At 66.6% G+C, this 27,518-nt stretch overlaps 2 protein-coding genes across 4 annotated transcripts; one reads left to right on the top strand and one right to left on the bottom strand.

The window, feature by feature from the left end:
- Window positions 1-462: 462 nt before the first annotated feature.
- On the top strand, window positions 463-11,535 carry TM6SF1 (transmembrane 6 superfamily member 1; the record flags this gene model as incomplete). 3 transcript variants are annotated; one of them, XM_084253064.1, is made up of 10 exons in its annotated part: window positions 463-554; window positions 3,993-4,096; window positions 5,695-5,792; window positions 7,525-7,628; window positions 8,435-8,517; window positions 8,966-9,087; window positions 9,436-9,540; window positions 10,048-10,140; window positions 10,243-10,362; window positions 11,344-11,535. In XM_084253064.1, the coding sequence occupies 10 exons, from the start codon at window positions 463-465 to the stop codon at window positions 11,533-11,535; spliced, it is 1,113 nt and encodes a 370-aa protein (XP_084109190.1). The 3 variants fall into 3 exon arrangements, with proteins under 3 accessions (XP_084109190.1, XP_084109189.1, XP_084109191.1); XM_084253063.1 differs by having other exon boundaries at window positions 3,990-4,096; XM_084253065.1 differs by lacking the exon at window positions 10,048-10,140.
- A 2,328-nt stretch (window positions 11,536-13,863) lies between these two features.
- On the bottom strand, window positions 13,864-27,148 carry HDGFL3 (HDGF like 3; the record flags this gene model as incomplete). The annotated part of the gene is made up of 6 exons (XM_084253911.1): window positions 13,864-14,024; window positions 14,343-14,486; window positions 16,451-16,609; window positions 16,907-17,045; window positions 18,063-18,139; window positions 27,065-27,148. 6 exons carry the CDS (start codon window positions 27,146-27,148, stop codon window positions 14,019-14,021), a joined length of 609 nt encoding a protein of 202 aa, XP_084110037.1. The 3' UTR covers window positions 13,864-14,018.
- Window positions 27,149-27,518: the final 370 nt, after the last annotated feature.

Raw genomic sequence — 27,518 nt, 5'->3', positions numbered from 1 at the left:
CCTCCCCATCCCGGCCGTGCCGCGGAGGCTGGTGCGGGACCCTGGGCGGCGCGGGAGGGCGCGGAGGGCACGGCCGGGGGGCGCGGGCGCGGGGCAGGCACGGCCAGGGGGCGCGGGGCGGCGGGAAGGGCACGGCCGGCGGGGGGGGGGGGGGGCGCGGGGCGGCGGGAAGGGCACGGCCGGCGGGGGGGGGGTGGCGCGGGGCGGCGGGAAGGGCACGGCCGGCGGGGGGGGGGGCGCGGGGCGGCGGGAAGGGCACGGCCGGCGGGAGGCGGGGGGGGGGAGGGGGGGGGGGGGGAGGCGGGGGGGGAGGCGGGGGGGGAGGCGGGGGGGGGGGGGCGGGGGGGGGCGGCGCGGGCCGGTGCGGGGCGCGGGGCGCGGGGCGCAGGGCCACGCCGGGGGGCGCGGCGCCGGAAGCCGGGGCGGGGCGCCCGCGGGATGCAGTGAAGGGCGAGCGCGGCGATGAGCGCCTCGGCGGCCACCGGGGTCTTCGCGCTGTCCCTGTCGGCCATCCCGGCCACCTACGTCTTCAACCACCTGGCGGCCCAGCACGAGTGAGTGGGGGCCTGGGGGGCGCGGCCCCCGCCCCCCGGCCGAGCCGGGACCGCCGCGGGGCGCTGCGGGCCGGCGGGGGGAGGAGGAGCAGCGGCGGCCGCCCGGCAGCCTCCAGCCCGGAGCCCCAGGGAGGGGCGGCCTGGCCGGCGTCCGCGCCTCGCCCTGGGGTGGCCCGGGCCGGGCTGTCCGGGCGCCTGGGTCCTGGGGGGAACGGGGCGTCTCCCGGGAAGGGGCCCCGGCCGGCCTGGGGCGTGTTGGGGCGCTGGCTGGGGCACGCCCCTCCCCTGGAGGCGGCGGCGGGGCGCAGACCCCCAGCCCGGCGGGCGCCTCGGGCGGCTGCGGCTCCCGCGCGCTCAGCTTCTTCAGAAGTGGCTGAAGGACGAGCTGACGCCGCCCGCTGCCCGGGCCGGCCTCGGCGTGCCGGCCTGTCAAATGGCCGCGACTTCTGCGCAGCCTGGGCCGAGGAGGCTGGCTTGAAGGGGCACCGCGGAGGAAGCGAGGAAGGAGGGGGCGGCCCCACCAGGAAAGGGGGGGGGGCTGGCCAAGGCCCTCCCTGGGCTTGGTGGACGCTGGACCCTCGCCCCGGTTCAGCTGCAGCCCACGGGGCGGCGGGCTGGGCACAGCGGTCGGCTCAGGAAATTGCATCCGCCCGCCCTGCAGCCCCAGGCTCCGGGCTGCCTGGAAATGCCCGCCCGCAGGGCAGGCGGCGACTTCCTCCGGGCGGCGGCTGCTCAGGGCCCACCCCAGGGCACAGGGCTCTGGACGCCGAGTGCCCCGGGCACGGCTCTGCCCTCCGTCTAGACTTGGGGATGTTGCTCCTGGGAGCAACAGCTCTGGGCTGGGACTATAACGCCTGGGGATCCCACGCCCCTAAAATGGCATTGTGGGCACTTCAAGCAAATGTCTTCTGAGCGGCTACCCTGGCGCCTGGCACTGTGCCAAGTGCTGGGGAACAGAGCTGGGAACAGGCCCAGCGGGGTTGGGAGGCATGGGCCGAGATGGCCGGCACACACCTAGGTGTGTGGGGTGACTGGGGAGGGGCTGCTGGTCAGGGCGGGCTTCTTGGAGGTGACACGCGCTGCAAGAGATCCAGGTTCTGGGGAGATGTGGGGACAGTCTTCCAGGTGGAGGAATGGGGAGCAGTGCTGGGAGAGGGAAGTGGCTGGTTGTGGGGATATTTTGGGGGGCAGCAGGGGTGGCATGGAGGGGATTCGAGGGGACAGGTCTGGGCATCAGCCACTGGGAGGACAGTGACAGCACAGAATGCCCCCCAAGGGTGTGTCACTGCCGCCACCGTGGGCTCTTTGCCAAGCCCTGCCCTGCTCTGGGCAGCTGGACCTCGCCATCCTGTCCTCCCGCAGCAGTGACCCCTTCCCTCCCCCCACACCCTCCTCCTCACAGGCCCTGGGTGCAGCTCACATCTGCTTCCCCCTCCGTCCCCCTGGTGCTGGCCCTCTCTGACCTGGGCTCCCCCGCCCAGCCCGCCATTGCCACGCCAGCCACAGTGCCCACTGAGGCCTTGTCCACTCCCCCTGGCCGGGGCCTTCCTGTTGGCGGCTGCCGCGGAGGCCGGGGCAGGGGGACCTACATCCTGGACCCCACTACCGCTTCCTCTCCCGGCCCAGCGGACATGGTCTCTCGGCTGAGCCCCTGGGATGGCGCTCGCTCCAGGAGGGCTCTTTGCTGGCGTCAGAACTCACCTGCCCAGGCCACAGCTGCCTCCTGGCCTGTCTGGCCCAGTAGGCCGCGAGCAGAGCGGGCCGGGCGGACATTGTTAGGCTGCGCTCGGTCGCACTGGCTGAAGCCTCCTCTCCACCAGGATTTTCACAAACACCTGAAAAACAGAGAGTTAGGCTGAACCAGGGGAGCGCTGGGCCCTTCCTCACAGCACCGCTCTCCGCAGGGGTCAGTTCAGGGAGGGGCCCCAGGACCGTCTCTCCCCCTCCTAAGACCGAGTGAGGTCAGCCTGGGCTTGGCCGTGGCCTGCCACCCGCCTGCGCCCCGGGGGGCCCGCTGATCCCTGTCCAAGCAGGCCCTGCGCGGGCGGGCGGGCTCAGGGAGACCCAGACGGTCGGCTGCCCCAGTTTCTCTTGCTTCTCGTCGCCTCCCCTGGAGGCCTCAGACCGGGCCACACTGTGTGGGGTGCCCGAGAGCGCAGCTGTGCGCCCGTGACCCTGGCAGGAGGGGGGCAGGCAGGCTCGTTCCCCTGGCCCCCACCTGTCAGCTCACCCTGCACCCCAACCTCGCCCCCCTGCAGGGGACACTCCCGCCCAGGGTTCCTGACCTGCATCAGCTTCCCCTTCCTTCGTCTCATCTGTCATCCCTCCGGGAGGAGCCTGGAGCACCCCGAGGCCACCACCAGAACCCCTCTCCCTCTCCCGGGTGTGGACTGTCATGCCCCTCCTTCCAGAGCTGGGTCTGTCCATCCATCCGTCACCTTCCACCCCCCCCTGCCATCTGCCATCCCCCGAGTCTACCCACCACTCACCATCCACGCACCAACCACTTCTTTCCTCTCACCCCCCCATCCGTCACGGAGGCTTGTACACCCTCACGGGGGCCCTCGCAGACCCCCACATCACACTCGCTGGTGTATCTTCAAGACGACGTCTATCCCCGCATACCTGCCCGTAGCGTTCTGGCTCTGGGCCTGGGGTGGCGTCTGGAGATCTCCGGGTGCTGAGATGCCAGACCCCAGCCCCCAGCCCCCCAGGCCGACAAGGTGGCCCTGACCCTGAGGCGTGGCAGGAGGGCACTGTGGGACTGGAGACGCCCACGAGGGCCCCGGGGGGCGGCAGGGCACCCCTGCTCACCCAGTGCCCAGCCTGGTGCACGAGCTGTGCCGTCTGTTCCTTTCTCAGTGTGTTTCTAATGAAGTCGTAAGAAAGTGAGGGAGGACCTGGCTTCCCTGGGCCGTGCTGTTGGCTGTGGCAAGTGGGTGCTCAGCCCTGGTGTCCAGCAGGCTGACTCGCCGCGCTGGCCAGTGCCGCCTGGCTGCAGAGCGACATTGCCCAGGCTCCTGGGAGCTGTGCCCTCTCCGGGCGGGGTCGGGGCCAGCCCCACCTCACCTGGGCTGGGGTTGCGGCTTCATCTGGTCTCGGGTCTGGCCTGGCTGGCCCCCCCCTCGCCAGTGGGCCTTGTCCTCTGGCCCCTGGACTCCACACAGGACCATGGCTCTTCGCCTTGTCCCGAGGGCCGAGGCCCTGGGGGGGCGGCAGGCTCAGGGCTGAGAGGGGAGGCAGCGGGGGCGGGGGGCGGGCAAAGGACACTCCAGACAAGTGGTGTGTGCCAGCGAGGCGGGTGGCAGGACACGGGGTGGGCACTGAGGGCCAGAGTGCCTAGAGCCACTGCACGAGCCGCCCAGGCATGGGCCGCTTTCAAGCCAGGCCTGGCCTGCTTCCCCAGTAAGTGACCGCCTCCCTGTTTCGTCCCAGCAGTTCCTGGACAGTCGTGGGGGTCGCGGCCCTCATCCTGCTCCTGGTGGCCCTGCTGGCCCGCGTCCTGGTACAGAGGAAGCCGCCGCGGGACCCACTTTTCTACGGTGCGTCTCTCAGGGGCTGTCTGCCTCTTAATGCCCCCGGTGAGAGTGGGGCGGGGGGGGGGGGTGTTTGGGCCTCACCCCTCCCAGCGGGCAGGATGCGCAGCTGCTCCCAGCCAGGTCCGGCCTCTGACCCAACTCTAGTACCAGCTCCTTCCTGGCTGCGGGCTTTCCTGCTCGGCCTCCCCAGGCCCCGCACGGCGCTCAAGTGAAAGCACCTGGCCCTGTCTGACCATATTATAAGGAGCACGATGGCTGCGGCCAAGGAGGGTCGGCACAGACATCCCGGGAGACAGCACCCGTGCAGCAGGGAGAGCCGGCCAGCAAGAGACGAACCCCACCCACCAGGCTCCACCTGACCCCCACACAGACGTGCTCCACGCGGCAGAGACGCTCCGTGATGGGGGACGGGCGCAGCCGGCAGGGAGCCACGCCAACCAGCGCCCACACTGTCCTGCGTCCTCGCGCCCCACAGAGCCGGTGCCGCTGCGGAGCCCCTTTCTTGCCGGGAACTTTGGGTGTTTGCTCGCTTTCTGCTGTAGACCGGCCTTGGGGCCCCGGTCAAGAGGCGTGTGACACTGTGTTAGGTTAAGGGCACGACGTGACGCCCGAGACGTGTGTGCACAGAGGCCGTCCCTGGAGACGGGCCCGGCTGCCGTCCCAGCGACTCCTGCGCGTCCGCGCGCGCAGCACGAGCCCTCTGGCGGCTGGGGGGTGTCTCACATCTACCTCTCCTGCGGCCTCCCACCCCACGCCTGGCAGGCCCAGTCTGCTTGGCTCCCCACCCGCTGCTCCCAGTCTACCCGGGGCCGGCCACCAGTCTGGCCTGTCTCTGGCCTGTCTCCTCAGCCCAGGGCCCCCGTGGTTCCGGTGGCGAGACTTCCCCTTTCTCATGGCTGGGTAACACCCACCGCGCATACCCCACGCCTCCTTAGCCGTTCACCCCTGGTGGACAGCCGCGGGGTCTCCGTGGTCTCCGTGTCTCGGCCACATACACTTGGTTTATCGCGCGCAGCAGTGCAGCTGGTTGGGGCTGCTCCCCGGCAGGCCGGGGGCTCGGGGCTGCCCGTGCCCTTTGTGCTTGGACCATGCTCCCCGCGAGTGCCCTTCTCACAGCGGACAGAGGCACCACGGGGCTGTCTTCAGGCCCGGCCTCGGAGCCACCGTCCCTGCCCCCCAAAGCCGGGCCCAGGACAGAGGCCCCTGGAACAGGCTGCTCTCCAAGCGTTGCTGCGCCGCGCCCCGCTGCCGGCAGTCTGGGACAGGCTCACAGCCCAGCGATAGCCCCGGGCGTTCGGACCCCTCTTCTTTGCTATGAGGTCGTCCCGCCACACATCCACGTCACATCTCTGGCTTCACTGTCTCGAGGCCACTGTCACCTGCCCAGCAGCACGGTCCTGGCAGCCTCGGGGGGGGGGGGGCGGCCTGGCAGAGTGCCCCGGGCACCTGGGTTGCCCCCGAGGGTGTGGTGGCCAGAGTGGAGTCTGGCCCGTCTGTGGCCCTGGGGGAAACATGGAGAGAGACGGTCCGGGTGCTTGGTGACTGCAGGCTCCGTTGCCGCCCCCGACGGACTGCCTGAGCCGCTGCTCTCTTCGCCCTAGTGTACGCGGTGTTCGGATTTACCAGCGTGGTGAGCCTCATCATAGGGCTGGAGCAGGACGGGGTCATTGATGGCTTCATGACGCACTATCTGCGTGAGGTAGGTCTGCCTCAGCACGGCCTGGGCACGCGTCCCTCTGTGTGGACGGAGGCCCTGCACGGGCGGGAGAATAGGGCCCAGACAGCGTCACATCTGTGTGTCCACGGGACACACTGAACACACAGCCGCCCCCTGCAGCTGAAAGCCCAAATGCGTGACGAACGGGACCCGGGGCAGGGGCTCTCTGTGCCCGAGCTGCCTGCAGAGTGCCCATGCTCTCTTTCTATGGGGTGACGGCCAGCCCAGAGGGGCTGCACAGTTGCCCTGGCCACAGGGGGTCAGAAGCAGAGCTGAGGGGGCCTTCACCTGCGTCTCCAGTAAGGGGGAGCTTTGTGGGCGAGCAGGGGAGTCAGGGTTGGGCTCTGTGTGTCCGGGGCAACAAGGCCGCTCTGAGGATGGCGGGTGTGGCAGGGAGGACCCCTGGTGAGGGCCAGACCCCGCAGGAGGCTCTCTGGCGCCGTGAGGGCCTGGGATGCCAAGAAGCAGAGGGGCCGAGCCTCAGAGGATTTGAGTGGGGAGACTGGGGGACCTCCACTGGGGTGCTGGGGAAGAAGGCTGGAGTCACCCACCAGTGGGAGGAGAAGAGTCGGGTATGAGGACGCGTGGAAGGAGACCTGGGCTCCGGCCCTGCTCCCTCCTCCAGGGCTCATGGTCGTGTGGAGGCAGAGATGCCATCCCTGTGTGCTGGCCCTGGAATCCAGAGGCCTCCGCCGTGGCCACATGGCTGTGGTGTTTCTTAAATGGTGGTGTGGCCACGGACACCTAACATTCCCGGCTAGGGAGGCACAGCTGTGGCCAGGAGCCCTGAGGGGTACTGGAGGGTGGGGCCAGAGAGGCGGAAGGAAAACTGGGGTGCACAGGGCCCAGCACCCCCAGGAGGGGAGGATGCTGCAGGGAGGGTGCCAGGCCCGATGGAGCTGGGAGGGGCCTGTGTGGAGCTGGGGGCCCACAGGGCCGGGCCGGGCTGCTGCAGGGGAGGAGATGGGGCTGGACCCAGGTGGCCAGCAGGTTCCAGAGGACTTTGGGCCCCCTGTCCAGAGCTGGCCTCGGGCCGCTGCAGCTGCCAGCAGGACTGTGGTTCCGGGGGGGCCAGAGGAGGCGGCTACCGGGGAGGGCCAGGTGGGCACTGAGGCCTGGCCTGGCCCCGGCTGCCCGGGGGTGCCTCTGAGACCAGGTTGCTGGGAGAGAGTAGGAGGCCGAGGAGTGAAAGCCCAAGACCCTGTGATGCCCCCAGGAGGGGCCGGGACTGGAGCGCGGCAGGTCAGCCCGGTCAGCCTGAGGAGGGCAGGGAGCCGCCTGGGGAGGGGGCCGCCTGGCCGGGGCCGGCTCTGTGCCACTGGGGGATGCAGCTCGTGGAGGACCTCCGGCCTGACGGGAGGGCCTGCGGGACAGGCGCGGGGTGCTGAGCCGCAGGTGCCGCCCCCCCGCCCCCCCCTCGGAAGCCGAGGCCTCAGGCGCGACCAGCGCGACCCGGGGGAGCCCCGCCCCGCGGCCACCGCCTCGCCTCTGAGCCGGCCTGCCGCGCCGGCCCTCGGCTGCCCCTTCCCGGCGCCCGCGCAGCCTCCACAGGCTGGGGGGGGGGGGCGGCACCCCAGGGTGCGGACGGCGTCTCCGCTCGGCGGGCGGCCGGCGCGGCCCACGCGCGCAGATCCCCGCGTGGAGGCTGCGGCGCCCGTCGTGCGCGGGCCGGAGCCCGCCCGCCCGCCCGCCGACGCTGTGTCCGCCCCCGCAGGGCGAGCCGCACCTCAACACGGCGCACGCGCACCTCATCTGCTACTGGGACGGCTCGGCGCACTACCTGCTCTACCTGGTCATGGTGGCGGCCATCGCGTGGGAGTGAGTCCGCGCGGCGGTCGCGCCCCGCGTGCCCCTGCGTCCGCGTGCGTGCGTGCGCGTGCGTGCCCCTGCGTGCCCCTGCGTGCGCGCCCCTGCGGCCTCTTGCGTGCGTGCGTGTGAGTGCGAGTGCGTGCCCCTGCGTCCGCGTGCTTTCCCCTGCGAGCGTGCGCGTGCGTGCGCGTGCGTCCCTGCGAGCGCTCCCCTGCGTGCGCGCGTCTCCCCACGCCCCTCCCCTGACACCCCTCCCCCGGCCCGGCCTGGCCCCGGCCTCCCGCCACCCCCGCCTCTCGGGCGTCGCCGCCTCCTGCGGGGGCACGTGTGGGGGCACGTGTGGGGCCACGTGTGGGGGCACGTGTGGGGGCATGTGTGGGGGCACGTGTGCGTCCCGCCCGGGACCCCCGAGTGAGCCTGAGTCCGAGCAACGCCCCCGGACCTCCAGGCTGCGCCCCCCAAGGCCCCAGGCCCGGCCCCTCCGCGCTGCGGGCTGAGGGCCCCCAGCACCCCGGCGGGCGCAGAGGGGGGGGCCTCCGCCGGCGCGTCCCTGGGGCTCCCGGGCGTCCCGCGGGGACTCGCGGCGGGGCTGCGGGGGCGCCCGGGACTCCCCTCAGGCTTCCGCGGCCCCGCGGGGCGCAGGGGCAGCCGCTCCGGGAGCCGCCGTCCGCCGCGGGGCCTGCGGGGAGGTCGGAGTCGGGGCTCCCGCCGCCCCGAGCCCGGGCGCGTGTGTCCCGCCCCCCGGGACGCGTGTCCGCCTCGGCCCCGGGCCCGGCCTGCCTCGCGGAGCCCCGCGCTGACGGCGCGCCCCGCAGGGAGAGCTACAGGAGCGTCGGGCTGTTCTGGGCGGGCTCGGTGACCATGAGCGTCGTGGTGCTCGTGCCGGGCAGCATCGTGGGTGAGGCCCCGCCTGGCGCGCCCGGGCGGCCCTGGGGCCGGGAGCCGCGCCCTCAGCCCCTCCTGAGACGCGCCCCTGAGACTCGGGGTGCGCCGGGCCCGCCGCCCGCGGCCAGCAGCTCCCGCGCCTCGGGAGGACGGGGCGTCTGCGGCCGGGCGAGCGCGCGAAGCCGGCCCGGCTCCTCGGGCGCGGGGGCGCCTGGCGCGCGGGGCGCCCCGGACACGCGGCCCCCGGCGCCCGCGGACGGGCCGCTCGTGCCCCAGCCGCGCCCGGGGCGCCGCCCGGGGTGGACGCGGGCGCGGGCGGGCGGGCGCGGCCCGGGGTGGACGCGGGCGCGGGCGGGCGGGCGGGCGGCCGCTCTTCCTGCCTCCGTGAGGAGAGTCCGGCCCCGGGGCCCGGGGCGCCAGGGGCACCGCCAGCCCGTCGGCTCGACCGCCTCTCCCCGCAGGCAAGTACGGGACGCGGCTGTGCCCGGCCTCGCTCCTGAGCCTCCCCTACGCCTGCCTGCCCGTCTGGGCCGGGTTCCGGATCTACGCGCAGCCGCCCGACAGCCGCGCCCGCCCCGCCAAGGTGAGTCTCCTCACTCCCCGCCCGCCGTCCGCACCGGCGGGGCTCGCGGGGGCCACTGACCCGGCCGGGCCTCCCGCATGACCCGGGGCGCCGCGAGCTGTTGGCCCGGGACAGTGGCCGAGGGCATCCGGCCCCGGCTTGTCCACCTGTGTCCACCCCCAGACGGGGCCTTCGGCACCCGGGCCGGCGGCCGTACTGGCTCAGGTCCTTGGGGTGGGCGCTGCCTGCGCGCTCACTGCCGTGGGAGGGGCTGGGCGTGCAGGGCAGCACACTGGGGCGCGCTCCCCTTCTCCTGCCCCGGCGTGGTGCTGCCCGGCCGTCCGGGCGCTGCTGGCGCCCTCTCTCCAGGTGGTGCAGGAAGTCCAGGCCAAGGGCCTGCTGAGGAGACCCCTGGATCTGATGCTGGTGGTGGGTCTGCTCCTGGCGACCGCGTTTAGCCTGTTCCGAGGCCTGGTAAGCACCGGCGACGACAGGCCGCGTGGCTCAGGGCGCTGGAGCGTCCACCCCAAGGACCTGGGCGGCACTCCCCTGCCCGACCCGCCCTTGCCCGGCCGGCCCTCCCCGTGGTCCAGTCCGGAAACACTGCCCCCCACCCCCCTGCCTGCCCGGCCCAGAGGCGCGTCCCTTCCCTGCTGCAGGGCGCTCGGAGGATAAGCCCGTGGGCTCCTCCCTTCAGCTGCTGACCTGAGGGAAAGTCTCTTGTGAAGGCGCGGCTGGACCCCGGGAAAGCCGGCCCGGTGCACCCGTGCTCGCCTGCTGTGTGGGGCCGGGGAGGCTGCCGGCCGGGGCTCCAGTCCACCCCACCTCACGATCCCTGGGGGGCAGCCAGAAGGCAGCATAGCGCCCGGCCCTGCTCCCCAGTGCCGCTGCCTCCTTTCCGGGCCTGCCTCCCGCCCCGGCCCCACGCGGCGTGGGGGCTGCAGGGGCGGCGTCCTCACCGCCGCTTCGCTCTGGCTTCAGGTTGCTCTGGACTGCCCCGCCGAGCTCTGCCGCGTCTACGCACAGTCCCAGGAGCCCTACCTGAGGGACCCTGCCGCCTACCCCAGGATCCAGGTCAGGGGCGACCCTGCGGGTCCGGGACTCTCCCTTGCGAGTGGGGAGGCGCGGCCCTGGGGGGCAGGTGCAAACGCCCTCGCGGCTGCGCTGCCCACGCAGATGCTGGCCCACCTGTTCTACTCCGTCCCCTTCTTCGTGTTCGCGCTGTACGGCCTGGCCGTCCCCGGGTGCTCGTGGCTGCCGGACCTGGCGCTGGTCCACGCGGGAGGGCTGGCCCAGGTACTGTGCGCACTGGCGGCTGGGAGGGCCCCTCCTCCTTGTGCAGTGTGCCCCGATCGCTCCTCCTGATTTCAGACTAACTGGAACTCACCCCCCCCCCCCAGCCCCGCTTCCAGTGGGGGAGCCGTAGCTAAGACTCTTCTGGGTCTCCTGCACCAGAAAATCTCCTGCTCCAGGCCCGCTGTTAAGTGCAGCAGAGCTGTCGAAACTGCTTTCCTCCCCCTCGTGCCTCTTCCTGGGGGTCGGGGATGTCTGGCCTCCGGTTGTGCATGTTCTCCCTGCATGCCCTTCCTCTGCCTCTGGACCCTCACGTGCTGACTGAGCCTCTCGCGCAGGTCCGAGCGGGAGGTGGGTCATGCAGGGGTGTGCAGCCTGAGGGAGCCCCCGGAGAGGCTATGCCGGCCAGGTTTCAGGATGGATGCCCAGGGATGCTGGGCCTGAGAGGGTCCTGCCCTACACTGTTAACTCGGATGCTTACTAGCCCAGGAGGCAGCCCCGCGGCTGGCACCGTGCCCCCCGCCTCAGTGACAGCTTGTGATAGGGGCACAAGAAACCCACAGATGATGAAGCCTAGCCCCCAGGCAACGCCTGGCTCGCAGGGGCGGGGCTGACAGGTGGGGCTGGGTCCCGTGTGCCCTGACCGTGCCCGTGCCGCCCGAAGCAGGCTGCGTCTAGACTGCGCTGTCTTAATTTTGCCCCACGCCCTTCTCAGGACCCCAGCGAGCCCCGCGTGGGACTGCAGGCTGTGAATCAGGGAAAAGTCGAGGTTTTGTTCGGGTTTCCCCGGCAAGTCTTGTCTCAAGCGTGGGCCCCAGATGGGTTTTTCTGCCAGGTTCAAGGTGGGCTCTGCCGCTCAGGACTGCCCAGGCCATGATGGCTGAGGCCGGGGACTGCCCAGTTCTGAGCCCCTGGAGCGCTGGGAACCCCAAAGCTCCATGAAGCTCCGTGCTCACCTGCTTGCCCCCGTTTTCAACGCAACAGGCTCAGTTTTCGCACATCGGCGCTTCTCTGCACGCCAGGACGGCCTACGTCTACAGGGTCCCCGAAGAGGCCAAGGTCCTTTTTCTAGTGGTTAACGTGGCGTACGGGGCCCTGCCTCAGCTCCTAGCCTTTCGGTGCCTCCACAGCCCAGAGTTCTTCATAAAAACGAAAGCAGATGAAAAGGCTGAATAAAATGCTATTTCTGCTCTTCCACTGTGGATCTCTGCCCGCGCTGCCCCGCCCGCCGGCCCCTGCACCTTGCACATGATGCACAGGGGCCCTGCACCCCACTCCCCCTTCCTGGGCCCCGCAGGCGCCCCCCCCCCCCCCGGCCCTTCCGTGCCGTGCGGGGAATTCTCTTTCTGAGGGAAAACTGAAGGCGAGAAACTCCGACTTCAGAGTCTCAACAACGTTGTTTACAGACGGGGGCTTGAAACCCCCTGGGACCAGGCCTGGTCCCGTTTGTCCACGTCACACGGCGGGAGGGCGCCGTCCGGGGCCCACACTGGGCAGCACGAGGCGAAGCTCTCCAGGCCGGCGGGAAAGGGCTGCGGCGGCCTCGGGCTGGTGCCTCCCTGCCAGCCTCCCGCGCGGGCCCTCAGAGCTTTACAAAACGTCACTTGAAAACTGTTTTCCCAGGGAAAGGAGGATTTAATGCTGTTCTAAAATTTGCTTTCACTAAATTTTTTGGTGAGTAAATAGCTTGAGGGATGGATGACTTACCAGTGTCCTTAATGAATTCTCTTTTATTGCTAACTGGAAAACTATTGTATTTCTGTGTATATTTTTCATAAAATTTTTTGGGCTTTCTCGAAGACAAATCTTATTAAATTTGCCACATCTTACTTTCAGAAAAAGTTGTACTCTTTATGCTTTTATTTAAAAAAACCTGTTACGTGTTTTAATTAAATGTCATCTACATCCTCTGCTTTAGTGTGCGATGAATTACATTTTATTAATTTTAAATAAATTAACATACACCAAATTTAAAAGTGCCTGTTTAGGAATAAGACCTGGACGGGCGTCCCGACTGTCCTTTAATGATAGAGAAAAACCGGTATGTGCTGAATGAGAGCGAGAAACTGAAGATAAAACCACCAATCAGTGCCCTGGAATAAATAAGTGCATTGGTGCTTCCATTCCCTGGGGCTGCCATTCCTGCCCCCACCACTCCCACCATCACCCCCACCGACACCTCCACCCCCGCCACCCCTGCCGACCCCTCCACCACCCCCACGTCCACCACCCCCACCTCCACCAACGGCCCAGGCTTCAGAGCGTCTCACATTTTCTCATTTCATTTATTAGCTCTTCGCTAAAAGAATATAGGGGTCAGTGTCGAGTATGTGAATTCGGGGTCTGTGAGCTGGCAAATATTCCCTCAGATGCGCAAGAAATCACGGGCCATTCTCCCTCCCCCAGATGTTTTCAAAAAGCTCCAAGACCAAAGAGTGCTTGAAAAAAGAGAGAAAAAGAAAACCCTCGCCTGCGCTTGATTCTACTGTCAACTTGGAGTGAACAAGTTTTGCTTTAATATATGAATTACATTGATACCTCACGTTACATGTATGAAGCCAAGTCACACTAACTGAGGCATTGACAGCCTCGAATCTTACTCCCGGTACACATTCCAATAAATTTATTCTGTAAAAACAATACATTTTTTTTGCTTTTGATTTTTTTTTTACAGTAAACTTTTCAACTACAAACCTTGAGTACGCGAAAGATGTTCCAAGGACGAGCATAACAGGATCGATAAAACCCAAACCGACTAGTAAATGTGTCCTCACGATATGAGCTGGCATAAAAATAAATAAAATTCTCTATTATCACAATAGCAACAATAATGTGCACATAGTAATGGGTGTGGATGAAGGTCAACTATTCTAATTCTAGTCCCAAAAGAAAACGGAGTTGGTTTTGGAAATCTGCATGTAAAAGTCAGTGCTTTGTCTGTTCCCAGGGCCGCTGCCAGCTCCAGCCTCAGGAGGTAAAGGTCACCTGGGGTGAGAGCTCGGAGGGGGCTGGCCCTGGGCACACCAAGGGTGGCCTTTGCGCTGGAGGAACACAGAAGGGGTCACTGACCTCACATAGAGAAACCGAGTCTGTGCGCGCGGCGACGCGAGCCTGGAGGAGTGTGCGCTAGCTTATGTGGGATAGGTATCTTACAACGAGGTGGACGTCACACATGGCCTCAGAACTGAAGGACAGCTTCCCTGGCGGGTCACACGCCAGCACTGTGTGTCTAGAACTGGCTCCGGTTCTGTCGGGGGAGGAGATCCCTTAAACGCTGGAGGTCGTTAAAAAATGCTGATTTCTATCTGAGTGTTTGGTGGTGGCGGCTAAAGGCAGGAGCGTCAGGGACAGAACGCCTTGGTTGAGAGGATCCTAGACACGGTTAAGTTTGTGCAAAAATCTGGATAATCCTTAGTGGTTCAGGGCAACTTCATGCAACCGAATAACATGAAATCAAATCAGTAACCTTAAAAAAAGACTAAAATGTCTTTTTTTTTTTTTTTGCCCAAACACAACAGAGAGGAATGTGAACATGTGCATACAAACTGGGGCTCTGCCGGTGACGACGGGACTGTGTGTTGTTCCTGTCAGATCCGAGGACGTCACGGCCGACACAGGAGCTTCCGTGGGTCTCTCCGCAGGCGGCGCTCGCGGCAGCGTTAGGTCTGCAGGAGGACACGGCGGTGGGCCCAGGGCCGCGGGGAGGACCACCCCGAACCCCGTGCCCCAGCACCCCCCAGCTGTGCCTCCGTCCCCCAGCTGCGCCCCAGACCCCGCGCCCTAGCCCCCCATCCCACGCCCCAGCTGCTTCCTGGTGACCCCTCCCCCATCTCCCCTGAACCTGCAACGCTCCCTCCCGCCCCCCTCCCGAGCACCCACAGGGCCCCCAGGAGAGAGCAGCAGCCACGAGGCGTCTCCTCAGCCCTCCCAGCGCCTCGGCCCTGCTCCAGGGGTGCCTGAGTCTCCCCCCGCCCGCCGCTCACCCCCTCGCCGCCCTTCTGCACGTCCGCAGCGGCGCTCCTCGTGTCGTTGCCGGCGTCGCCCCCCTCAGAGCCGCTCTTGTCCTCCTCCTTGCAGTCCTTGTCGTCTTCGTCCCCCGGAGACTTCCGGGACTGCTTAGAGGATTTCTGAGTGTTCAGACGGCAGAAGTCAGCGGTCAGTCAGCACCCGGAGGCCCGGGCCGTCACCGCCGCCGGCCCAGCCAGGCCTCTGGGCACCGGCCAGGAAGCCAGCACGGCCGCCCCGCTCAGCTCCTCCCAGCGGTGGCACAGTCCTGTGCCCGGGTCACCACTGGGGACACAGCATGTGATGCCACCGCCTGGGAGGGCCGCGAGGTCACCCCAGCGCTGGCCCCCTGGACAGCGGCAGAAACCGAGGCCCCGGGGAGCAAGGCCCCCCCCAGGAGCGAGGCCCTGGGGAGTGAGGGGAGCCGGACATGAGGGCGTGGGGTGTGTGGGGGCTCTGGCCACAGCACGGGGCTGGTGGGGCGCAGTGGTCCTGCCGAGGCTGGGCACGTGAGAACCTGGACACTGACTTGGGCTTTTAAATCAAGGGCAGTTACTTTAGGGCCCGAGACCAGTCGCGGGGACAACAGGCTCTTGCTCCTCTCCTTATCATCTTAGAGCTGAAGCCACAGGAGCCTCGGGAGGCAGGTCTGGCCACGCCGCTGTGCAAACCAGCGTGGAGACAGCAGGGCGGCTGCTCGCAGCCATGAGAAAGGCCCGTGCGGCCCTGGGGGGCATTTCTTGGGGAGTTTTAAGGATGGGTGAGCAGGAGGCACGCGGGAGCTAAGAAGTCACCTGCGGCCTCCCAGGAATGAGCTGGCACGTCGGGACCCCCTCCTGGCTGCGGAGGGGGTCTGCGTGGCCCCCCCTTCGCTGGGACACCCATGCCCCGAGGCCGGCTCACTGGGGCGCGGGGGGCGGGGGCTCAGGCCGGCGTGACAGCACAGCAAGGGGTCTGTGTCTCCCGGTGAATAGGCGTCAGGGTGGAAGCGCGGCCACCGCTTCTAGCCTGGCCTCCGGCAGCCGTCACCGTGCCCCCTTCTCCCCGGGACGCCCTCCGAGCACCGTGGGCACCCGAGTCTGTAAGCAGCGCCGCCCTGCAGACACAGGCGGGTTTGCTGAACGCTCGCAGGCGTGTCCGGCAGGGGCCTGGAGCCCAGCCCCCCGGGCTAGCCCCGGCCCGAGCTCTGAAAAGCTGGCGTCTTGCGTTCAGCCCCCAAGGGTGACGGTCCCGCGGTCCCGCAGCTCCCGCACTGTGCTTCTGAATCAGCGGTGTGAGAAGCCGAGACTGCGGCCCGTGAGCCCGTGTGCGCCGCTCGGAGCCTTCCGTGCGCTGCCCTCGCCCCTGGGGCCAAACCTAGACTCCTGCGGGCTCTGGCCTCTGCATCGGTGGCATCTGCTGCCCCCTCAGAACCAGGGTCAGCACCCGCGCTGGCCTGCTTTCTGTCGGGACACGCCGCCCCCAGCCCTGCCGCTGGCTCCTCCCGCACGGACTCGCCTCTTCCGGAGGGCCTGGCCACCGTCTGCGGAGGTGCCCGTCATGGCCCAGTGCGCCCCAACCACGCCACCCTGCTCGGTGCCCCCAGCCTGCTGGGCCGCGAACTCGCAGGGAGGGGCTGCCCCTGCTGGCTGGGCAGAGCCGGGGCTTCCTTTGAGCGGGAGACAAGAGGCCCAGTCCTGCCGGCAGGAGCGACCCTCGGGCGCCCGCACCCCTGTGCCTCTCACAGCACCCGGGCGGCCGCTCTCTGCCCAGCAGAAGGCCACGTCGGCGCTGGAGGGGCGCAGCAGATGTGCCCCCACCTGGGGCCGCCCGGCCCACCCCTCGCGCTGTGCTGGAGGCAGAGGCTCACAGACAGGGTGCTCTTATGTGCTGCATGAGGAGTCACAAGTAACCTCGGAGCAGCCTCGCGGGGACTCTAGAGGCTTGTGATGTGTGTGCATGTGCACACTCACATCATCACGCGTGCACACACAGGCACATGCAGCCACATGCACACGCGTGCACACACAGGCACACCCCCCCGCACGCACGGAGACAGCGTGTAGACACGCCCAGCCCTGCGGGTGGCCGGGGCGCCGCGCCTCACCTTGGAGGGGTACGGCTTTTTCCGCTTGGAGCCCGCCCGCTCGCTCTTGCGCTTGCCCTGGCCGTCCTCCTCCACGCGGCCGCCCTCGTCCTCGCTGCTGGCGTCCGCGGTATTCCCGCCCTCCCCCTCGGTCTCCGAAGAGCTCTGCTGCTGGATGGCCTGGGACACGAGAAGAGGCCAGCCAGGGACACCTCAGACGTGCAAGGCGCTGTCTGTCTCCGTTGGAAGGGTCAGCTCACGCGGAGAGCCTTGACCCCGTGCCTCTGCCCGACTCCCCACGGCCACCCGCCCAAGGTCCCCCAACCCGAGCCGCCCCCGCCCCCGCCCCACATTTGCTTCAAATGCTCCTGGAGCCGGAGGATGGCGACCCTGAGCGGGAGGAGGGTGACGGTGGCCACTGGCAGAAAGACCCGCAGGCGCACGATCACCGCGCAGGGCCAAGCTGGGGCGACCTACCTGGTACCCCGTGAACTTCACGCCGGGGTTGTTCTCTATTTCCCACAATCCTTCGTTAAATCCTTTCCGCTTGTTTGACTTTCCGAACTTGTCTTTGTACTCCTTGTAGGGGAAGAGGTCCTTGGGGCCGAGGAACGCCCTGTGGAGACAGCACAGCGCTGGCGCGGCCCCGGGGCACAGGCTGGACCCGCCAGTCAGCCCTGTCGGCCGCGGGTCTGCTGAGGTAGCCCCGTTCTTTTTCTTGTTTTAAAGTTGATTTTTCAGTCCACAAGTAGTTTTAAGGACGTCACCTCTGCCCGTGACGCCATCATCTTGACCAGCCTCACTGCGGCTCATCTGCCCTAGGAGCTTTGTGACACTCACAGCGACCATGTAAACACCGGCCTGAGAAAGCGATTTGCCTCTGTACACCCCACGGACATTCCCTCACCGCATGCACTTAAGAAAGAGTCATGTCCGTGTTCAACGAGGCGCCAAGCAAGAAGAAACACCGCACACAGCGAGGAAACAGGGTCTCACCAGCTCCCCCCAACTCCGGGGAGAAGCGGGTCAGAGCCAGCAGGGGCGACTCCCAGGGCCGTGGGGGGGCGGCTTTTCCTGAGTCCAGCCAGAGCAACAGCCTGGAGCAAAGAGGCCGGCTCTGCAGGGACCCCACGGCCCGGGGCGGGGGGTGGTGTCGGCAAGGTGCCCGGGCACTGCTCCAAGGGCGCCCGCAGGAACACCCAGAAAGCATTTCCTGAGAGCACCAAGCGCCACCAACAAACGGCTGGCTCTGTGCCCAGAGCAGGGACTGGCCCCGTGTGCCAATCCTGCCTCGCGCCACAGACGCTGCTGATGGTGCCGAGCCAGGCCCCACGGGTGGGGGAGGGGGCGGGACAAACGCTTGACCCAGAGGCCCCGCGCCCGCTGCGGGTGACGAGAGCCCCCGCTCTCCAGCCGCACCCCTCGGAGGAGGAAGAGAGGTCCCCGGCACGGGCACTGGGTTCATGCGACGGAAACAGAGCTGATTCCCGACACGGACTCAGCTGTCTCCCCTGCGAAGCCAAGAGGAGCACCCTGAGGGCCCCTGGTAGGTGTCAGCAGCAGAGAGCAGAGAGGGCCACGGCGCCAGGGGGTCAGACCAGAGTCATCGGACTGGAGTCACGCGCTGACTTACGTTTCATGGGTGCCGAAAAAGAAGATGGGGTACTTGTTGGCCGGAGGCTTCACGGCTCCCTCGGGGAGCTCGTCGATCTGTGAAAGAGAAACGCAGCCGTGAGACTGCCGGCCCCGCGGGCAGGCGACTCAGCCATGGGCTGGTGACTGGTGGCTACTTTCCAAAGAAAACCAGTTAGTCAAAATCCTGATCATCGTTTCCTTGACCCGTGTAAAGTGCCCTGAGGTCCATGTCACCCAGCGCGGGCAGCGACGTGTCATCGGCTGTAACCGCGCCAGCAACGTGCTTAAGGAAGAGACAAAATGACTCGGTTCCTTGGACCAACACAATCACTCCGAGGAATCTGTCCCGGCAAAGGCGCTCAAAAAAATAATGACAAGGGGGCCTCCCTGGTGGCGCAAGGGGTTAAGCACCACACTATGAAGCAGTCCGCAGTCTCTGCAGCACGAGTTCGATCCCCGGCTGGCCAGGGAGCTACCCACATGGCGCAGCAGACCTCTCCTGTCTCGCCCGCTGCTCCCCTCAGCAGTGTACTTCAGTCAATCTGCCTGTTCTGCTCCCTGCTTTGTCTCTGGTGAATCCTCTCACCCCCCCGCATCTCTGGCCTGTACCCCAGCTCTTGTATAAATAAATAAATAAATCTTTAAAAAAATGACAAGGTCAACAACCAAATCCCCAAACAAAGAGATGCGCTGGGGGGTGAACACTTTCACCCACTCACTTGCTCGCAGGGTGGGCCCCCAGGAGGATGCGCAGTGCGGGCAGGGGATAGGCTCAGGGAGACCTTGCTGCTTGCCTGACTGTGGACACCTGCCCAGCCCCGAAGCAGAGTCGCTTATTACGATGCACATTGGATTCTGTCCCTCTTTGTGTCTGACACGCGGTAGCCTCTGGTGGCTTGTTCTCACAGCCATGCTCCTGAGACCTTTTTACTTATTGATCTATTTTTAAAGATTTATTTATTTATGCATATAAGAACTGGGGTGCAGGCCAGAGGTGGGGGGGTGAGAGGATTCACCAGAGACAGAGTGGGGAGCAGAACAGGCAGACTGACGGAATACTGCTGAGGGGAGCAGCGGGGAGACAGAAGAGGCCTGCTGTGCCCTGTGGGTAGCTCCCTGGCTGGGGATCAAACTCATGCTGCAGTGGCTGGTGATAGCTTCATAGTGCCGTGCTTATTAACCCCTTCCGCCACCAGGAATGCCCCCCTGGAGCTTTTTAAACATGAAGATGCTTTATTCCTTCCCAGACTGGCGTGTCCTTAGGTCTAGCAGACAGACCTTCCCCTAGGCGAGCGTAGGCTCCTTAGGACAGTCCACAGTTACACAGACTCTACTCCTTCGAGTAGACCATTTCTCAAGAAATGGTCCTGGGCACCCAAATCTCCTCCCGTAGCCCCAAACCTTTGAGCTCCAGGCATGAAATTACAAACATCTGCAAACTCCTTCCACACATGGGTCCCACCAGCAGCTTGACCGAAGAAAGGCCCGAGCAGAAGGGCCGCAGCCACGGGTCAGAGGGGGCACAGGGCTGGTCTTCAGTCTCTGGAGAAACCGCAGCCGTGACTCACAGAGAGCAGCCTGGGTGACCCGGCGCTGACCACGCAGAGGCCCAGGGCACAGAGCAGAGGCCCTGGCGCCCCGAGCAAAGACAGGCTCGGGCCCGGAAGCCCGGAGCTGAGCTGCCCTCTTGGTGGTGGTGGTGGGGGGCGTCCTCCCCCGGGGCCTCGGCTGGTCGGCCTGCTTCTGCCTGGCCCTCCTGTGGGCACGCCCGGTCACTAAGGACGCCACGTGGGGCTCTTGCCGCACCCGCCCACCGGCCCCTGGCTCGCGTCCCGGATCCATGCCATCCCTGTCACGGAACTGAGCTCCCAAACCAAACCCCGCCATCGCACGCGGAGACCATCACAGCAGCCTTTTAAGACACCCCCTTGGCTCCCCACGCAGCCTCTAGGACGCACCCCCGGCGCTGCCCGGCAGACACAGGTCACAGCCAGCAGCGTCACTTTGAAGAGAACCGACCACACACGCGCCACTGTGGCAAAAAACGCTTCACGTGATGCTCTCCACGGAAGCCGCCGTCGAATGCTCAGGTCAGTCCTGTGAGGACAGCCGCGCTGCAGCGGACACGTCGGCGGAGATGGTCGGGCATGTATCTCCAGGGGACAGCAGAGGGCTCCGCGGACCCACGGCCGCGCGGTGACAGGCGTGAGCCGTGCTGACGGGGCCGCCAGGGCCTGTGCTTTCCCTGGCGAGAAACCCGACAGCGGAAGACTTAAAAAATGGCCGGGAGCTTCTCTTTCAAACAAAGACAGCTTTTGGCTAAAAGTGCCCTTGGCCTGCTGCAGGGGCCGCGGGATGGCCCGGGCCTGCTGGCCGAAGCCGTGGCTTGTTTGGCTCCCGCGGGGGTTCCGAGCAGGCACAGACGCTCCTGCCCGCGGGGTTGGCACCGCCCTTGCTGAGGAACATCCCCGCGGGGACGTGCGCTTCACGACAGCATGTGCGCGCTGCTCCCCCGTACCCCACGCCGCAGCAGACCACACCTGCATGGCCCCGGAAGTCTCCGCCGGCCCGACCTCCCTCCCCCACAGGCGACGCGGCTCCCGCCACACGCGCCGTCTGGCCTGCTAAAGCTCGAGACAAGGTGGCCACTGGCTCCCTGGGTTTCTGCAATGGACTCGCCTTCCTGCGCAGGACAGCAGGGTTTCCGCAGGGACGCCCGGGTGAGCTGGGCCCGCGGCAGGTGGGGCCCCTCGGCCGGGCCCCGTCCCATTCTCTGCCGCCCTGCCTGGCTCCCTCTGTCGGGCCCCGTCTCTCTGCAGGGACCGAGGCCCACGGCCAGGGCAGGCCTCCGAGGAAGGAGCAGGACGAAGGCTGACAGCGAGGTCAGGGTGAGCTTGTCAGCGAGCGGCGCCCCAGCTCTGCAGGTGCCCTGGGGTGCTCAGGCTGCCCGCCAGGCTCACCGAGTGGTCGTGAACCCTGTGGGCGTCAGCTCTGGCTGACAAGAGGGAACCGGGGTGGGGGAGGCCCAAGTGGGCTGCAGGTCAGGCTGGAATTAGGGGAAGACACGTCGTGGGTCTCAGCCTACTCCGGGGCTCGGCTGGGAAGCCCTGACACTGCAGCACCTGGAGCGGGCAGGCCCCGAGCCCTGGTGCTGGCCACTCTCAGAGTCCTGAGGCAAATGCTGACATGGCCTGAGGCTAGGGTAGCGGGGTGGTGCCCACGGGAAAGGTCTGTTCCAGGGGACTGGGTGAAAGACGGATGTGGGGGAGCTCTCACAGGAGAGCACTGTGGTGTCTTCCATCCCATTCCAGAGGGCGCCTCTGTGGCTGCGGGTGGACATGCACCCCGAGGAGTTGGACCACTGCTGCGTGTCCAGCTGCAGGTGCGCTGACCCGGCTCCAGGTCTCCAGAGGGGCGGTGCGTGTGGCGCCTGGCCCTGCTGCGGTGGCCCGAGGTGAGGCCCTTCTGGCTTCCAGCCTCGAGCCCGCTTCCGCAGCCTCCAAACAGTCCGGGCATCTGACCCCCCGAGGAGCCCTCTGCACTTCACCCGGGGTGAGTCCCGCTCAGTGACACCGACCCCAAAATGTTACGGGAAGCAGAAGATAAGGTACCCAGGAAACGCCTGGTAAACAGCACAGTGTAAGGCCAGAAATGAATCTAAGAATAATTAAGAACCACATTTCACTCTAGTAAACACCCCCCGTTCAATCTGAGAACCTCCTCCTGCCCTTCGTTTCCAGATTCGCCTCTGCCGAGAATTCCTTCCAGTTTGTTAAGGTCTCTTAAAAGCAACATCTTAATCATTTTTTAAAGGGAACAAAATCCTGCAGACGCCCAGCTGTCATAAAACGTTATCATATGTTCTGAAATATGCAGCTATAATAACAGTATCTGAGCCGCACACCAGAAAACCAGGATGAATTTATACATGAAGGAGACGTAAAACGACACCAATACAATCAAAATTAACACAATTAACTCAACGCCACTGTTTTTCTCTCAAGAAGCGTGCGGGGTCCTCCTGGGTGGGCGCCCCGCATGCCCTTCCCAGGGCCACGGCCGGCCCCCACCCCCAGGCCTGGCTCCTCAGTGGGCAACCAACATTCCGCAAGGCTGGGCCCGCCGGAGGGGAGGGGGGCGAGGATGGGAAGGGACGGGACTTGGGGCCCCTCCCGGCAGTCACCCTGCCTGCCTCCCAGGACCCCACCCATGAGGCCGCCCTGACGTCCCCGGGCGACCCCTCAGATGGGGAGACGCGCGTCCTCTCGTTGGGGACCGGCCCCCTGGGGTGGAGAGCGCTGGGTTGGCCTCGACCCTGAATTTGCAGCAGCCGAGGGATGGCTGGAGGGAGCTGGGCCTGAGGCAGGTGGGAGACTCCTCTAGAGAATGGCAGCTGCGGCCTATGAGGAGCTGCTGGGTGGCAGAGAGCTGGAGGGGCCTAGTTGCTCCCATCGCAGGACACAGGCGAGCCAGAGGGAGGCGGCTGCAGCCCGTCCAGGGTGTGCTGACTGGGGCGTCCCGAGCCCCGTGGTGCCCTGCAACGGCCGCCGTCCCCGGCGCAGAGACAGAGAAAGGAGACCTGCCTTCTCCTCCGCCCCCCGTGTGAGACTGGACGCCCTGGGCTCAGGGGAGCCCAGGCCGGGTGGAGCAGCGCCCATGGGCAGAATCCTAACCCTAACCTGGGACTTGCAGGAGGGAACGTCAGGGCCCCACTCACACGGCCAGCCAGCGCCACAGCCAGAGCTGCGGGGAGCCGAGCGCGCAGGAGCCCCGGCCAGGGAAGAGGCCAGGCCGCGGCTTCCCGTGCAGCAGCGACGGAGCCCCGGGAAAGGCTGAGGGCCCGGGCCTGAGTGAACCGGCCAGAGGAACCAAGAGCGTGGACATCTCACTCTGCGCCGCTCCTCAAGTGACGCCCTGACACCACACAGCTGGGCCTCCACAAACAGGCCCGTCGCCTGGCAGCTTCCCGTCAAGCCAGAGAGACCGGAAGTGCCAAGGACCGGGCTCAGGGCTGCAGCACTTACACTAACAGAGGACGCAAAACACTGTCTCTAGTTGTAATCACGGTTTTCAAACTGTTGAGGGAAGCGCGAGGAACTTGACCCAGCACCTGACACGGCAGCTGCGGGGCAGCGTCCAGGCCCCCGAGCTGTTGAGGACGAGGTGGCCTCTGCACGCTCACCCTTTACCCCATGAGACGCCTGAGGACGAGGTCGCGGACGCCAGCAACGGGGCAGCGTGGAGGGCACCAAGACCAGCAGCGCTAACAGACAAGATGGAGGCAGGGACCAGACCTGAAAAGAAGCCGAAGGAGGCGCGAGTGTAAATGAAGCTTCCAGAACCATCACCGTGGACAGAAGAGGCTGCGTGTGGGACCACAGCCTTTGAGGAAGGAGTGTTCTCTTGCAGACTGAGAGTGTGGAGCTGGACCATTCCTCCCGCCTCATGCACAGCGCATGCCACGCCAGGCACAACTCGCACATGCACAGCACAGATCCCACATGTGAGGTCTGTTTCAAGGTGACACACCCACAAAGCCATCCCAGCACAAGAGAAGGAGGCCCGGTCTCAGCTAGGCCCTGAGGCCCTCCCGACCACACACTGGCCACCAATCCTGCTCTGTCCAGAGCATCACATGACGGGCACAGGAGGCCCCTGTCAGGGCTCTCGCCCTACATTTCTGAGATTCACCCCGCTTTTGTGGATGTCAGCAGTGCGCCCTTTTCACCACTGAGTGGTACTCCAGGCCCAAGCACGTGTGTATGTGGCCTCCCGGGCAGGACACCCTGGCTGACCTCTGTGCTCTGCTTTGACGGACAAAGCTGCTATGTGTGGGCACCTGGTCCAGGTCTTCCAGGAAACACAAGCTCATCGTTGGGGTGCCCAGGCCATGCTGCTGAGCCACAAGCGGGCATTTCTTTCGCTCCACGCAGAGCAGCTCAGGCTGAAGGATTTTATCAATGACAGCCAGCATCTGAGGGTCCTCACGTCAAGTTTTAGAATTAAAAATGTTCTTCAGTTTAAACACAAGCGTTTTTAGACACTTTGCGTTCTTGACTGTCTTTATGATTTTGGGGGGCAGGGCTAAGAAACCTTGGGGGCTCACATCTTGGGGGACACAGAAGATGAATTTGAAGGGTGAGAAGAAAGCAGGAACGCTGCTGTTCCGTTCCTTACCCTTTCACTTAAGAAGCAGACCTTGCTGATGTCTGACACGTGGGTTGAGGCTGAGCCCTTTCGCGGTGGCTGCTCCCTCTCTGGGGGCTGTGACCTGCAGTGTCGTGCTGCCGGGTCCAGAGGGCCACGGCTGGCCCTGCCAGGCACCCCGACTGGTGACCAAGCAAGTGCCCCCAAGACCTGTGACCAGTGAGCAAACGCCAGCAGACCGCCTGGCCGGTAGCTCATTCTAGAAAGTTTCTGAAGATGAAAACTGTGACTATCTGGTCAGATTTCACTAGAATCAGGCAAAAATGTTCCCTAAATGAATACTTTTAAAGTATGGACTTAACGTATCACAGTTGATGTTTTGCCATTAAGAATTTTTAAAAACAAAATTTTATGTCACGTTTGCCTTTTAGTTTACTTTTACATTCATTCTGTTACGTGTGTACAAAGCACACTTCTCTAGGATTTTACAGCACATTTGCTCGTAGTGGGGGTGTGGGCGGACGTGCTCCCCAGCAGGGCCTCGAGACCCATTGCAAGTGTCGCTCTTTCTTGTCCTCAAGGACTCCGGAGCCTCTAGTTTTTCTTCTAGTTTTTTGAGCTGATGCAATAACCCAGCAGAAGCAGCCAGCAGCTCTTACCACTAGCAGGGCTGGGGGTGGGGGGCGCAGAGTCCTGGGGGGTGTGAGGGCCGTGGGCGACGGCTGGGCCTCGTCCTGGGTGTGGACTGCACGAGGGCGGAGGTCACACACACCCGGGGCTACACGTGAGGTCTAGTCACACTTGACCGCAAAGGGGGTGAATGGATGCACAGAAACCCCAGGCTCCAGTGGGGGACGCGCCGGAGCCGAGGCTCAGTCCTTGTCTATTTGAAATTCTTCACGATAAAATGTTGGGAAAATTAACCAATTTGTCCAAGAGTTAAAAATTAAAAACAGTGCAGGGCTACAGAGAAGGAGTTAGAAATTCAAAAGGAGAGAAGGGGGGAGCAGCCGAGCTCCATCGGCGCTAAGTCTGGGGGGAAGGAGGAGAAGCTCCGCTAGGGACAGTCCACAGACACTCAGGAAGATCGCAGAAGAGCCCGAGGCTGGGGAGGGAGGCCAAGGCCCAGGCCCACCGCCCCTGGCCAGCCGCGGGGCCTCGCGCCACCCCTCTCCAGCAGGGAAGGGGTTCTCCACCCGTCAGGGCCCTCTGAGAGGCCCCACTGCCCGCCTGAAGGCCCCCTTCTCCCTCCTCCTGCCTGGGGTCCAGGGCCACAGAACCCGATCCCTTCCCATCAAGTGGGACCAACATCTGGTCTTTTCCCAGTCGGCGTTTTGTGTGGACACGCGGCAGCCAGGTGTGACGCGGGGCCCACGTCCAGGACTAGGGTAAAAACAAGGGTAGACACATGGCGGTCAGCGCAGAGCCGAACACCAGGCCCCGCACACCAGGCCCCAGACCTGGCCGCTCCTGGGGGCCGAAGGGGTGGCTGCGGGGCGGTGAGGGTGAGGTGTGTGCCCGGCAAGGAAGCCCTTTCCTGGGGCCCTGGATTCCTTTCCCTCGTCTTCTGTGTCTCCTCCAAGCACCTAACATACTTCATTTCCGCATTTTGTTATTATGTTGCCTTGGAGTGGAATTCAAAGTCTAGGGGTTCACTGCAAAATCAGATGCCCAGCCAGGACCCTGTCCAGCCAGGACCCTGTCCAGCGCGTGGCTGCACAGGCCGCCAAGCTGTGCCAGGATCATGCACAGTTTCCCGTCCGTGTCCGTGATTCTCAGCAGGTGTATGTCAAGGGGAGGCCAACGCGGGCCGCGTGCCACGAGGAAGCTGCCGCCGGCCTGGACAGTCTCGAATTCACCTCTGACCTGCGGCCCCAGCGCCCCGGCCTTGCGTGCTCAGTCCCAGCCGCCAAGGACCCCCAAGGCCCCCTAAGGCCGCCTGAGGCCCCGCGAGCCCGTGCGCCGAGGCCCGGTGCAGACCGGCCGGTCTCCCGGGGACGCCCGAGGCGGGCAGAAAAGTTGCCCAGCCGGGTGGGGCCCGCGCAAGGGTTCCCCCAGATCTGCGGGCGCGGGGAGCGGGCGGCCGGGCCTCCGGCTGCAGGACGGGAGCTCCCGCCCGCCCCGGCCCCGGCCCCGGCTCCTCCGAGCGCCCGCGGGAGCAGCGTCCAGGGCCGGAGCAGCGTCCAGGGCCGGAGCAGCGTCCAGGGCCGCGGCCGCCCGGGCCGCCCATGATGTCACTTCCTCTCCCGCGGGGATCCCGGGCCCGGCGGCGCCCGCCCTGCCCGCCGGGGCGCCCGGGCCTTGCCTGGGCCTGAGCCGCCCGCCGCGCCGCGCCGGGACAAAAGGCGCTCGAGGCCCGGCCCGGCCCTGCCCGCCGCCGCCCGCGCGCCATGGTGGCCCGGGGGGGCCGGGGGCTCAACAAGTCCCTCGCCGGCCGCGCCCGGGGGCGGAGGCCCAGGCGGAGGCTCGGGCGGGCGCCCAGCTCCTGCCCAGCGCGCGCCCCGCGCAGCCCGGCCCGGCCCCGCCGGCCGCTGGGCCCCCAGGCCGCTCGGCCCGCAGGAGCCGCCCCCCCAGGCCCCGCGCCCCGGCCCCGGCCCCGCGCCCCGCGCCCCGGCCCCTGCGCCCCGGCCCCGCGCCCCGGCCCCGCGCCCCGCCCCGCCCCGGCCCCTCGGCCCGGCCCCTGCGCCCGGGCACCGGCCCGCCGGCCTCAGGGCGCCCCGGCCCCGCGCCCCGCCCCGCGCCTCCGCGCCTCCGGCCGCTGGCCCGGCCCGCGCCCCCCACCCCGGCCCGCGGCCCTGGAGGCGGCGGGCGGCGCGGGCCGCGCCATCATGGAGGGGCGGCGCGGCCACTCACCCGGGCCGGCCAGTGCGGGTAGCCCTTCATCTTGGCGAAGACCAGGTCGCCCGCCTTGTACTCGCGGGGCCGCGGGCGCGCCATGCCGCCCGGCCGGCCGGACGCGAGCCGGAGCCGCGGGCCTGGACCGGCGCTGCTCGACGCGGGGCGCGGGCGGCGGTGGGCGGGGGGCGGGGGGCGCGGCCGGCCCGCCCCGGCCGGCCGCGGGGAGGGGGCGCTCGGCTCGCCCCGCGCGGGGTCCGCGCGCGCTCTCGGGGCGCCGCCGGCCGCAGGCCCCGCCGCTGTGGGCGGTCCCGGCGCGGGCCTCGCGCCTCGCGACTCCTCGCGGCGGCGCCGCAACCACCGCGGGCGCGCCCCGCCCGGCCCGGCCCCCGCAGCCGCGCCGGCCCGCGGGGGCGCCCCTCGCCGCGCCCCTTTGTTCTCGGCCCGCGGCGCCGCGGCCCAGCCAATCGCC

The sequence above is a fragment of the Talpa europaea genome (genome assembly GCF_964194135.1).
Source record: "Talpa europaea genome assembly, chromosome: 14".
Classification (NCBI taxonomy): domain Eukaryota; kingdom Metazoa; phylum Chordata; class Mammalia; order Eulipotyphla; family Talpidae; genus Talpa; species Talpa europaea.
This window is presented reverse-complemented; position numbering and strand designations above follow the sequence as displayed.